Below are 14,394 nucleotides of genomic sequence, written 5' to 3' on the forward strand. Positions count from 1 at the left end.
CACTAGCAAGTGTATCCCCCCTAACAACATCAGTACCATTTCTCTGATTTTCCCCCTTTAAAACAGGACAGTCTTTCTTCCAGTGCCCCTTGTCCAAACAGTATCGACACACATCAGCATCCTTCTTAACCTGACTGGCAGATGTAAAAGCAGAAAACCCAGAATCTCTGCGAAAACTCACAGCACCCTTGTGTGACTGATTAGCGTGGGAATCTATTCTACTCTGAGTAGGTGACCAAAATGAACCTAACGAAGAAGACCCCAAAACTCTTTTGAAATGTCCAAAACGTTGTTCCCGATAAACCTTACCTGTATTGTTTTCTTTTATACTATACTTTTGTGTCAAAGCAAAATCATCAGCCACGACTGCGGCTTCCGCTGCTTTTTTCATCTTATGCTCAGATATGTGTGTAGGGATACGCTCATGAAGGATGTTTCTAAACAGTTCTAAAACAATCAAGTTAGACAACTCTTGACAAGTAGCGACCCCCACTCCAGAGCACTAATGATTAAAGTGGCTATTCAGCTCTCTCTCTACCTCTGTATACGTCTGTTTTTCTCCGCAAACCGCAAACGATAAGCTTCAGGAACTAATTCGTACATTTTAAGCACCGCCTCTTTTACTTTCACATAGTTTTTTCTGTCTAGCACAGGCAACGCAATTAACGCTTCTTGTGCTCTACCTACAAGAACACTTTGGAGTAACAACGTTCTCTCAGAGTCAGACCAACCACGGCCACACTCCCTAATAAAGAAAAGAAAATACCTGGGTCTCTCTCATTGAACTTCGGGAGCAACCTAACCATGTTGGATATATCAGGAGGACACACAAACCCCCTTCTAGGAGTAGTACCCTCACCCCCATCAAATGAAAGCCCACCTTCGGCGACCAGTCTCAGCCGTTCTAAAGCCACATCACATTCACTTTTTATTCTTTCCATTTCTAATTGACACTCAGCTTCCCGTTCAGCTTCCCGCTGCGCTTCCCTTACTTTCTGTTGCACTTTTTGTTGCTCAATCGTAAGTTACATTTTGGAAAACTTTGTCGAAAGAGGTGTCGACGTTGCTTCTCCTAGCTCTAACTCCTCCATAATTAGAGATGCCGGTGATGAAAGCATATTCCTGACAACCAATTCCGCCTGAACTGACACTTTTATCTGGGCCAATTTCGCTGTTCTGGGTAAACCCAAGTCAAAGTTATAATGTTTGCAAACTTGACGCAACTGATCCTTTGTCCAACTATTCAAAACGTCCACAGATGGAGCTACGAAAAAATCATCCAAACGGAACGAGTTCTACAAAATACAATCCTTAGATACAAAAGAAAAATGAGCTCACCTTTTTCAATGCAAGTGTGGCCACAACACTGCGCATCAAGACGAGAAAAACGGAGCTGCCCTGTAAAAACTGTGATCCCTTCATGCATACCCCAAGGACAGAGATTTTTATTACACAATATCAGCGGCGTCTAAACTCCCCCAACAAAATTGCTGTTAAAGCAGGCCTCCACGACGGTGCCCTCTGCCCAGGATAGCACAAAAACAATAAACTAAAAAAACTGATATAACAAACAAGCCATAAACGCTAGGCGGGCACTCGCAAAGCTCCGATAATTATGTTATCCAAAACTTTCTCAATAAACTCAATCTTGTAAATGCAGAGCAGCCCCACACTTACCAAACAATGGCACACCGCTGATTTTTCAGCCTGGCTCACTTCAAAAATGGCCAAGGCACAAGTTAACAACACCTCCTCCTCATCTCACGCACCAACAACGAAACTAACAAAATTTCCAAACCCCATTAACTTTAAACTAATCCACATGCGTCTTCCCAGTGATTCAAAACCACATGTTAATCTCAATGAACTGTATCGGATCTTCACAGGATCCATATATAGCGCTTTCCAGATCAAACGCAACAAAACAAACCTAATATACTTAAAGCTTTTAACACCTACCAACACCTAGGCTATTCAAAACCTAGTGATAAGCATTAAAGAAAAAATGCATATTTACCAACGACGTTTCAGATCCTTGACGAGCCCCCAATCTATTACATCCTGCCTAAAACCAGAGAGGGAAGACCACGCGGAATTGCCATTTAAAGAAATATATTTATTAAAGATAAAGAATTAACAATGTAGGTTAAATAAAGTCAGTATAGATGTTAGGTTGAAAAATAAAAGTGTATGCAACAAGAGAAATGAGGTGTAGTGCATAAACAAACAAAAACGGCAAAAAGGTGCGGGAGAGGAGAAGAAGCGGCGGCCGTCCACAACCAGGTCTGGAGAGATTTTAAAGCCCAAGATCCAGGAAGCAATCACACGCACACCACGCCACACCTGTGCTTTGCCCACCTGTAGGGGAGACGCAATAAACAGGAAAAAAGCAAAGAGGAGGAGGAGCCCGGCAGATCTGTGACGATAGACAGATAGTTGTTTTAGAATGTTTATAGCATATTTTAGCATTTTAACTTGTTTTAACATAATGTGGCGGGGGGAAGAAATACGAGGGGTACAAGGGGGTTCCCTAAAGGATGAAATAAATGACCAAGATTGCACAATTCACACTCCGACTACGCCACCCTGGGAATTTCACTCAAAGAATTAACATTAGCCCCTACAGAAGGCATACACAGGTTCGTATCACCAATATGAGTCAGAGACAAGGGTCAGCATACAAAAATATACTTTATTGACAATTCTTAAAAGAGAACATTAGTAAAATGGTTATGGAACACTTGTTCCAATTCAACAGGCTACTAGAGGTTTAAGACAACATCATGGCCAGGAACGAGGCTTACCAAGAGGCAGAAAGTCAAGCCACGCCACCCACGAATGAAGATCACTGCACTTCAAGACACACACACACACACACACACACACACACACACAGGTGTTAATACCAATTACAGCACATGGTGAGGTGGTCACAACACAAGGTGAGGAAGATACCACCACCTAAATAAGCCAGTCCTCTGCCCCTGGTGCTCACGTCCTGCCAACACAGAAAGATGTACATCAAAATACAATCATTTTAAGGCCGGGTTGCATAAACTCAATCCACTTAGTCAAGACAAAATAAAGAAAAATAAATGTTGCCACTAATAAGTAAGAAAATAAAGTAAATAACCAAGTGCTTAAAGCAAAGACAGATGGCAACAAAATACAAACAATTATATTTCAAAAAAAAGAAATATAAGACACAACTTATACAAAATTACATATAAAATAAACAAATCTAATGCAATGGAAAAGAGCATGTAAAATAAAACTAAAGAAAACCACAAAGAAAATGGTTAGAAATAAAGAAAAAGCAATAGACAATTCAGACACTTAGGAACGATCCTAAAAGTCAAAAAGTTCACTACAAATCAAAAAAACATAAGTTGGAAACAAAAACAATAAACTGAAAACCCAAATTATTTTGGAAACAGAACAGCACTGCAGCCGTGAATGAACGCGAAACACCCTGACTGGAATGCAGGTATGGGCCTTCACAAACCTATAAGCAAAATGAGATTGTTACTCTGCTAGATTAATTCTCAACCTAACGCATGTACACACCCATACACAAAAGAAATATATTTGAAATATATTTTCAAAATATATTTTTGGAATATATGCAAATATTTGAAATTGGCCCAATAAATATATTTTAGTTAAATATATGTAAATATATTTTCATATATGTTTACATATACAGTACCAGTCAAAAGTTTGGAAACATTACTATTTTTAATGTTTTTGAAAGAAGTCTCTTATGCTCATCAAGCCTGCAGTTTAAAAAAAAAAAAAAAAACAAAAAAAAAAACAGTAATATTATGAAATATTATTACAATTTAATATAATGGTTCTCTTTTTTAATATACTTTAAAATGTAATTTATTTTTGTGATGCAAAGCTGAATTTTCATCAGCAAGTACTCCAGTCTTTGGTGTCTTATGATCCTTCAGAAATCATTCTAATATGCTGATTTATGATCAATGTTGGAAACAGTTGTGCTGCTTAATATTTTTTTTATAACCTGAGATACTTTTTTCAGGATTATTTGATGAATAAAAAGTTAAAAAGAACTGTATTTATTTAGAATAGAAATCTTTTGTAACAATATACACTACCGTTCAAAAGTTTGGGAACAATAACTATTTTTTTTTAAAGAAATTAGTACTTTAATTCAACAAGGATGCGTTAAATTGATAAAAGGTGATGGTAACGATTTATATTGTTAGAAATGTTTTTATTATGAATAAATGCTGTTTTTATGAATAAATGCTGTTAACGTTGTACTCAATGAATCCTGAAAAAAGTATTCCAAAAAAATATATTAAACAGCACAACTGTTTCCATCATTGATAATAACTGAGTATCAAATCATCATATTAGAATGATTTCTGAAGGATCATAAGACACCAAAGACTGGAGTACTTGCTGATGAAAATTCAGCTTTGCATCACAAAAATAAATTACATTTTAAAATATATTAAAAAAGAGAACCATTATTTTAAATTGTAATAATATTTCATAATATTACTGTTTTTTGTTTTTTTTTTGTTTTTTTTAACTGCAGGCTTGATGAGCATAAGAGACTTCTTTCAAAAACATTAAAAATAGTAATGTTTCCAAACTTTTGACTGGTACTGTATGTTCATATATGTTTTAACTTTTGCAAATTGTTTCATTTGAAATATAAAAAGTTAACATTTTCACAAACAAACAACACATTTTCAATGTATTTTTTAGATAGACCACTTCAGCTGTGGATGTGGGCATGGGAGAGCAGTGCTCTACCACTTGCTCCGCCCACATTTTTCCTACTGGTCGGGAATCGAACCAGCAACCCTTCGGTTCCAAGCCCAAAGCCCTAACCCCTAACCACTAACCAGTAGGCCAATAACACACAGTTCTATCTAGTTCTAAAACACAGTAATAAAACACAACAATAAATCTAATAATTGCACTTAGTGTTAGGTACGTGCCACGTAATATGGCCTAATAGTCCTAGGAAAGCAACTATCTGTCATTTTACATTACAGTCATTTAAATGTAAGTACAGTATTTATTATAGCTGTGTGTCATAATACAGTAGTGAAATATGGTAGCCTACTGTTGTGTATAGGGGAAAAGGTAGAGGAATTACTATGATCAAAATACATTTTGACCCTTCTTTAGCAAGCTAAACATTTTATGACCATATATTTTGTCATATATTTTACATTACATGTTATAAATGTAAATATATTTCACACTTAACATCATATATTTTTGTTATTTCAGAATATATTTCAAAATGATAAATATAAGTGAAAAACAATGCAAATATATTTCAATACATTTGGAATATATGCCACATATATTTTTGACACTTTAAAATATATTTAAATAGCCTATATTTCTTTTGTGTATGGGCATAAAACTAATACCTACCGTTCGACGAGAAAATTAGTAAATGCTTTATCAAGAGACAGTGAAACCGTAGCTTTCTCTGGCAAGGAACAGAGCAGAGAAACAACAGCAATCCAATCACTGCATCAGGTTCTCACAGCTGAGAGAGGAAATAGATTAGACCATGCTCTCAAATACAGACCAGTGCTTCGAGAACGCGCACTTCATACCATTAAGAACGATTTGCGAGAGATCAACAACTTCTCCCTGCCGACTCCAGTGTCCACGTCCAGTGCTTGCAAACAGTGACAACACGGTACCAATCTTGTACAGCGGGGGACAGAAGCCCGCTCTCCAACACAGATCAGCGTCTCTAAAGTGTACATTAGACAGAACGCACTTCTCTGTAATGAATACACTTCAAGACCTACAAACAACTAGCAGTATATTCTCCTTACCGGCTCGGGTGATCGCATACGGTTCCCAGGAAGTGATGATGGAAGCACGTTAACGACGCAGTTCACAAAAAGTGACGCATAATAGGCAGCACATGTGCTACTTCTTTTATAGCCCAGAGGGCGCAGATAATAGGCTGGAATTCAAATAATGACGCATAATACAAAAAAAAAAAAAAAAAAAAAAAAAATCACCCATCCCGCCACAATAAGTTTTAGCATGTTGCCAGCATGTTTGTAGCATATGTGAACGTGTTTTAGCATTACTGGTATATTCTAGAGTGGTGTTAGGGTATTCTGGATGGTTGTTATGGTACTCGGGTGGTTGCAACCCAGATAGCAGACCAACATTGAATCTACATTGAATCAATGTTAATGCATTAACCAAAAGATCATTGAATCAATGTTGAAATTTAACATTGATTTTTCATCAGGTTTGCACCCTGAAATAATGTTATATCAACGATGAAAAATCCATCAATATGGTCATAAAATCAATATTATTTCAACCATAATTAAATCACTTATTTAACATTGAATCAACATAAAATCAATCTTACTTCATGTACAGCAAGATTCTATGCTAGTTTATCATGCTTGTACTGTGCATTTTTAAATGACTCCTTTCAGACAGAAACCATGTAGGTGTTATGGAGTAACAGTTGGGTTGCAATTAAATATGTTTTTTAATCAAAATGTCATTCAAAGTAAACTACATCCTTCAGTTTACAAGCAAATGTATTTATTTATGCCCCCAAAACTGAACATGAAATTTCATTTGTAAAATGCATTTTGTGGTGACAAAGACAAAAACAGTGCAGTAAGTTACTACGGTAAGAAAGAATGAAACATTACTCTGATAAATATTTCAAGTTCAATTTTATTTATGTATCACATTTAGAACAGACCAAAGTACTTTACAGAAGAACAACATTAAACAATATAGCATGCATTCTATAAAAAAAAGATATAACATGCATTATAAAATAAAACAAAAATAAGAGCAACATAGCTGAGTAACCATAAAAAAAGAACTAGAACAGAAATCAGAACTCAGATATAAATTAATAACACCAACCAAAGAAAATAATCAATATACTAAATAAAATGGGTAGGTTTTAAAACAATTAAAACGTAGGCAGAGAAGGGGCTGCTCTAATAGGCACACTTACCTCTAACGTTACTTGGGTAAAATACCGTACCGTAATTCTAATGAACTCAGGGGTTTCCACCACGAGCAATACCCCCAAGCCGTTCAGGGGCGTAACGGAGCCATCTTTGTACCGAAACAGAAAAAAATAAACTCTGAGGCTCTGAGGCCTCCTTTTTCCTCTGCCGCCTGCTGTTGTAAGGCATCTAAACAAAACAAAACACAATTAGAAAATATTTGGAAATATGACTAATTATAAATGACAAATGTACTACAAAATTAAGTGAAACTTGAAATTTTGAAAAATACCCTGAATTCAAAATCATTTGAATTTATTTTACTATTTAATGAATTTTAGTATAGACCCTATTACAGCTGTTATTTCTATATTTTTTACCCATTTTTGGAAGTTCTGGAAACGCTATATCATCATGGATAAAAATAAATAAATAGCTAACTAACGTTAGCTATTATTGGAATACAAAAATTATATTAGCTGTCGTGCCCGTCGTCTCCCATTTGCGTGCCCAACTAACGTTATGAACTCACGCTTCTTTGCGCCTTTTTTGACTTAAGGGTTAGTTCTCACAAGAATGAAAATTAACAATTTACCCACTGTTAGTTTTACCCACGATGACGTTTGGTAAAAGACAAATTGAAATTCAATATGGGAAAATCCCGGCCGTTGGTTTGTTCATGTTATTAATAAATTTAACATAGCAGTTCATTCCGACTCACCCAGGAAAAGCAAATAAGTTGTAAGAAATATAGATGCATAAAAATGATAAATGAAAGATTAGAAATTTAAGATTAACTTACCTCTAAAAATCACTCTGTCGTTGCCTGAATGCTTCTGTCTGTTTCGCGCTTGAAATCTGTTAGCTGCGTTTGAATTCTGTTGACTGTTATCCACGCTTCGATCTGATTGGCGGTTGGCAACCAACGTTAGGATTGTCTAGGCAACCAGTGGAGAAATTTAAGCTGACCAAAAATCAACATTGATTCAATGTTTGTCTTTTCAACACTGAAAAACATTGAATTATCAACATTGATTCAATGTTTGTCTTTTCAACACCGAAAAACATTGAATTATCAACATTGATTCAATATTATTTTAACATTGAATTTTCAACATTGTTCCAATATTATTTTAGCATTGATTTTTCAACATTGATCCAATATTATTTAGCATTGTATTTTCAACCTCAACCAAAATGATGATTCTGATGGAATTTCAACATTTAATCAATGTCACCTTGCTATCTGGGAAGGTTTAGGGGTAGGGTTAATGTAGGGGGAGAGAATATACAATTTGTACAGTATAAAAATTATGATTGATTATGTCACTGTGTGTGCTTTTTCTAGTGTGGATCATGGAGGAGAGATCAGGATTACAGCAGGACCACGAAAATGTATGTCTACACACACACTCACACACACATCTGGTTCACTTTCTTTGTGGGGACTCTCTTCATATAGATAATGCTTTTTATACTGTACAAACTGTATACCCCCCTCCCCTCCCCCTACCCCTACACTAACCCTACCCCTAAATCTACCCATCACATAAAACTTTCACACACACATTCACTCACACTCACACACAAACACACTCAGTCTCTCAGACACACACTTACACACACACATTCTCTCTTATACACACACACACACACACACACACACACACACACACACACACACACACATTTTCTCTCTCTCTCACTCTCTCTCTCTCTCTCACACACACGCAATCACAGACACAAACATTCTTTCTCACACTTACACACACACCCACACATTCACTCGCACACACACTTACACACAGGGAAATCTTATCATGGACAATACACATATGGGTTTACCGAGAGGGAATGACATCATATGGCCATCTGTTGCACTACAAGGGCTGACCGGCCGGGCATGCACATGAGTACTGGGCCAGGTGTCAAACACCTCCACCACGTCTGACTGCTGAAGAACGCTGGAGGAACTCAATTCAGGGTTCACCTAGTGGGGAACTTACCTGAAGAACAAGTAGGCGTTCATATCCCCCTGTTAGAGGGGAACACATTACCTGAAGAAACCGGCTCCACTCTGAGATTGTAGAATCTCGTGAATGTGTCAGGTGTCGCCCATCTGGCAGCTCTGCAGATGTGTGCCAGAGAGGCGCCATGGCTTCAGGTTGAATTATTCTGAAGAAAGATAAACAAAAGAGATAAAGCAAAAACACTGAAAACAACTTTAGCGAAACAAACCAAATACAAACTGAACAAATTTAAGCAAAACAATATCTATAAACAAATGCACTTAAGAACGAGTAAAGTAAATATACAGAAAGCAAAACAAACAAATTGAAGGACTGGTAGAAAAAAACCCCAGCAATTGCAGAATCACATGAATGCTGGAGAGCAGGTGTCACACACACACATGAACCGAGCGCACACGCTGACGAGAGAGTTGTCACTGGAGAAACCAGGATAGACAAAGCAGCAGCATCAAATAGTGTTGCCCCACAGGCCTCACTGAACGCACGGTATCCGAGAACACAGATTATTCCTCCTAAACTTTAAATGTAAAATTACTCACAACATAACTATAAATTAACGTTGTGCACTAGCGGTAGTTACATGTTCCTTCATTTCATAGCGGGTCGCAAATCCAAGTGACACACACACACACACACACACACACACACACACACACACACACACACACACACACACACACACACACACAGAAGAGTATCACCATGCCAAACAGGAGACTCTTCCCAAAACATCAAGATAACATGTTCTTTCTCTCAATGAGAGGACACTTCAATATAGAACAGTAAAGTAAATGCTTTAACTAAGAAATGGTCAAATAGTGTTGCCCCGCAGGCCTCAATGGAAGCCGGGCTAAATGAGCAAGCACTGTTACTGCTTTCTTGGCATTGGCCAGACCCTCAGTCACCTCTCAGATATTTATTATAGACATTAAAGAATACATGAAAGAACATTTCAGTAATCACACCGGTGACTTCTATAACTAAGTAAGTTTTTTGCCTCTTCACTATGACTCGCTTAACTTAGTCCTAATTTGTAAGTCGCTTTGGACAAAAGCATCTGCTAAATGACTAAATGTAAAATGTAAATGTAAGTTCTCATAAGCTTAGAGAAGTCATTCAACTCTTTTGATATTTAGAAGGAAAATTGATTATAATCACTCATTAGATATACATTAAGACATAATGCACAGATTCAGTACACTGATACTGTTACACATGTCTTTCTCATCTGTTTATGTTCACTTAAGATATAACTGACTGTGTTTGCTAGGATACTTGCCAAGATGAGCATGTTGACATAATTGTGTGAATTTGTCTGTTCAAGCGCAAGACTTGAAAGAGAACTCAGTATTTAGGCACTGTTTGAGATGTGCAAGTCTCTTTAACATCTTGCGCTTAAATGTTTAAATTGGCAAGACTTAAATAATAAATGATTTCTCATATTAGAGCATATGACACTTGCAGTGAACAATTTACAAAGAGTGACTTTTTTCCATGTTTTTGATCATTGCTTGTAACATATTGGGAAGCCAGATGATTATCCATTGACTGCCACATACATTAGCCAAACTCTGTCTGTCTGTTTTACGTCTTGTTATTCTCAACAAACCATATCATAGATGTGTCGTCAGATGTGAGATGAACAGCAGTGCAAGGACAGAGACACCGTTACACCCCTATTGCACAGACCAGTTGACTAGTTGACTTTAATGTTCTACCATGATGCTCTAAGTCGCTGATCATGTGAACAACATGGCCACCTTGCAGAAGACCTTCAGACTGTTCTGACTCAGGGTGCTTTATCTCTTCTGACAGCTTCATTAAAAGATCAGATTCATAATTCCTGATTCTGATGTGTTTTCTCTCCATCAGATTTCCATCAGCTCACTCTGGATCTGAACACAGTGAATAAAGACCTCCATCTGCCTGAGGACAACAGAGAGATTACTTGCACTGACACAGTCCAGTCGTATCCTGATCATCCAGACAGATTTGATCATTATGAGCAGGTGTTGTGTAGAGAGAGTGTGTGTGGACGCTGTTATTGGGAGATTGAGTGGAGTGGGTATGTGTTTATATCAGTGTCATATAAGAGCATCAGCAGGAAGGGATCGGGTAAAGAGTGTGTGTTTGGATATAATGATCAGTCCTGGAGTTTGTCCTGCTCTTCCTCCAGTTACTCATTCAAACACAATAACATAGAGACTAAACTCCCTGTAGAGTCCATCAACAGTAGAGTAGGAGTGTATGTGGATGACAGTGCAGGAACTCTGTCCTTCTACAGCGTCTCTGACACACTGAGCCTCATACACACAGTCCAGACCACATTCACACACACACTCTATCCTGGGTTTAGGGTTTATTATAATGGATCATCAGTGAAACTGACTGTAGAGAGCTTCTACCCATAATGCTTTGAGCTGCATGATAAATCAGTGACAGTGAGATGTTCTAGAGTCTCTTATTGTCTCTTCATTACATTAATAACACAGCTGAACTTCTGTCAGTGAAATAAAGAGAAACAGACAATGATACACAGAGAAGAGAGAGGAAATATGAGACACAATGAGACTCACTGAAACATGTCTGGATGATACGAGCAAAACTAGTGTAGCTGGACCTCAAGAGGAGAAAACTACCTCTACATATGCACGACTATGCCACCATGTTAAACAGGGAAATATGAATATGAATCAATTTAACCACCCACAAAGGACACACAGGAACGTGGTTATCGAAGAAGGGCCTGAGATGTGGATACCACAAAATACAAAAAAAGTTTTATTTAGATAGTCAACAACAATCTTAAAAGACAACATTAAAAGACTGGTTCAACATTCATCATTCACGAATCTGGCGAAACCAAGAAGGAGGCCGAGGCTTAACAATGGCAGGTACACTATTTTAGTGAGCACAAAGCTCCTATAATCACTCTTACCACCCTGTGCACAGGTATCAACACAAGCACTCCAATAAGGTCAAGCATGAACACACAGCACTCTGTGACAAAACCTCCACCACCGCACGTGAGGGCCTACTAGCAGCCTGCCTTTAAGCCTCAGCTCCTGCAACGGAAGCAAAATTACCACACTGGTCTGCAACATACAACAAGGACACTTAATTACAAAAAGACAAATAAAAAAATACAGTTAAGCAAAACAACATCCAAAAAGGAATGCACTAAAAAAATAAGTAAAATAAATATATCAAAAACAAATAAAGCAAATTACAAACAAATTGAAAGACTAGTTGAAGAAAAGAAAGAAAAACCAGCGATCACAAGGACAAATGCTGGAGAACAGGCGTCACACCAAACACACAGGTCGAACGCGCACGTGTTGATGAGAAAGTTTGTCACAGGAGAGAATCCGGATACAAAACAGTAGCGTCAAACAGTGTTTCCCCGCCGAACAGTCTATTCCTCCTTCATTTCATAACCAGTCGCACATCCACGTCACGCACACACAGAAGGATACCACCATGCCACAAAGCACGGGAATGCAGGAGGGCCATATGAATAGCCGCCGCCAACAACAAACCATCGGCCATAATGCTATAAACCAAATGACTGTTACATAAAGTCACAAATCTATGTGCTAACTAATGTCAAACACATACATCAAGCAGAAGGGATAAAATAAACTGGAATGGGCGGTCCCCGGCAATGACGCTCATGCGGTGACCACACACACACACACGCAGTGCATTCGGATTCTTTTTATACACTCCCTCGCGGAATAATTGAACACTACATTACCCACACGCATTAAATTAATTAAACTCTGTACGTCCCACTACACTAGACTTTCAAATCTAAACTCAGTTTAAGACATACTGAAACTAGTCTGTGGAAACAGGAATATTCCTTTAAATGTACATCTGAATTTTGTGATGGGTCTCCTGCTCTTCCTGCTGTAGGTGCTGTAGGTGTTGTTTTAATTTTTTTTGTATTTGTCTACTTATGTTAACAAATATTTTTGGTTGCAACCTTACCAACCTTACTTAAGATATAACTGACTGTGTTTTGCTAGGATACTTGCCAAGTAGGGCATGTTGACATAATTGTGTGAATTTGTCCGTTCAAGCGCAAGACGTCACGACTCTGATGTCACGCAAGACGTCATTTGTCACGGCTCTGAGCTGGTTGTGACAATTTATTGCTGCGTATAAATCATTTTTAAGGCTTTTATTTTGAAGTTCAACATCTGACATTGTGTGAGTGAAATGTGCTGTTTGCCTTCATTAATGTGGGTAAAAATACTGTGAAAGAGTTTAATCTTATACATCTGTTGCTACTTTGACATACATTTTAACACATCCTCAGTGTTACGATCTCTGTGTCTGAAAATACAACAGTGAGGAAAACATTATTGTGCTTATATTCAAGATTTACCATTAGCTTTTTTTTTTTTTACATGGTTTCCTTTTGATATTACTACTACTACTACTACTATTATTAATATTTTATGTATTTTTATTATTATGCATTTATTTATAAATGATTATGATTAGATTTCTTTGTTTTCAGATTTCTGATTGATTAATCATTACTGGTATGTTGTAATATATTTGTTTTTTCATTTCATGTCTGAGTGAGAAACAGCCTGAAATGAAAATTAACCAGATGTTTTATTTTGTTTCTGTCCTCGACTTCCTGTCCCGCACAACCTGCCCTGTGCTCTCCCGCATCCGGCAAAAATCCGGCCAGAGTCGGAACGCAGCCGTTCCGCAGTCAGTGAAAATACACACATTGACTTTAATGGAAACCTATTGACTCCACAGCTGTTCCGGAGCAGATCCGCAGCTGTTCCACAGTTAATGGAAATTACCCTTAAGACTGAATTAAAAATGGCTGTCAAAAATTAATGCCTTAAAGGGACAGTTCACCCAAAAATGAAATATATCATTTAATCACCCTTTCCTGTATGAGTTTCTTTCTTCTGTTGAACACAAAAGTTCTTTGGTTATTTTGCATTAGCGTTTGATATTTTTATTATTATATTTATTTTCATACAATAATAAAAATGCAAAGGCAAATTAACCAAAGAAATATAATTATATAATGCTACTAAAATGTAAAATGTGATGGAAAAAATGTGTATAGAAAAATATATATTTCAATGCTTTTGACTTTGTGCTCTTTGGGAACGGCCACACATTTTCTCTGGGAACTTTGCAAGAAATCATAAAAGCATTGACATATAATTTTTCCTCCCATCTCATATTTCTTTCCTTCCCTCATGTCTCTTTAGCGGCTCTGTAGTAATGTGTATAGTAAATATTTCACAATTAAAGTGTCATCAGCTGCTGACTTCTGTCTGAAATGCTGGTGTTTGACAGGTTCGTGAGAGCAGAAA

General features: G+C 37.3%; 1 protein-coding gene across 1 annotated transcript in view; it reads left to right on the forward strand.

Annotated features, from left to right (window-relative positions):
* Window positions 1-12,162, forward strand: part of LOC307157231 (protein NLRC3-like) — a 46,293-nt gene extending 34,131 nt beyond the window's left edge. Inside the window, exons 7-8 of the mRNA XM_079869078.1 lie at window positions 8,356-8,402; window positions 10,910-12,162. Of these exons, the coding sequence (XP_079725204.1) occupies window positions 8,356-8,402; window positions 10,910-11,448 (586 nt within the window). The 3' untranslated portion in view covers window positions 11,449-12,162. The remainder of the gene's footprint in view (window positions 1-8,355; window positions 8,403-10,909) is intronic.
* Window positions 12,163-14,394: the final 2,232 nt, after the last annotated feature.

This window comes from Squalius cephalus (assembly GCF_949319135.1).
Source record: "Squalius cephalus genome assembly, chromosome: 4".
Lineage (NCBI taxonomy): Eukaryota > Metazoa > Chordata > Actinopteri > Cypriniformes > Leuciscidae > Squalius > Squalius cephalus.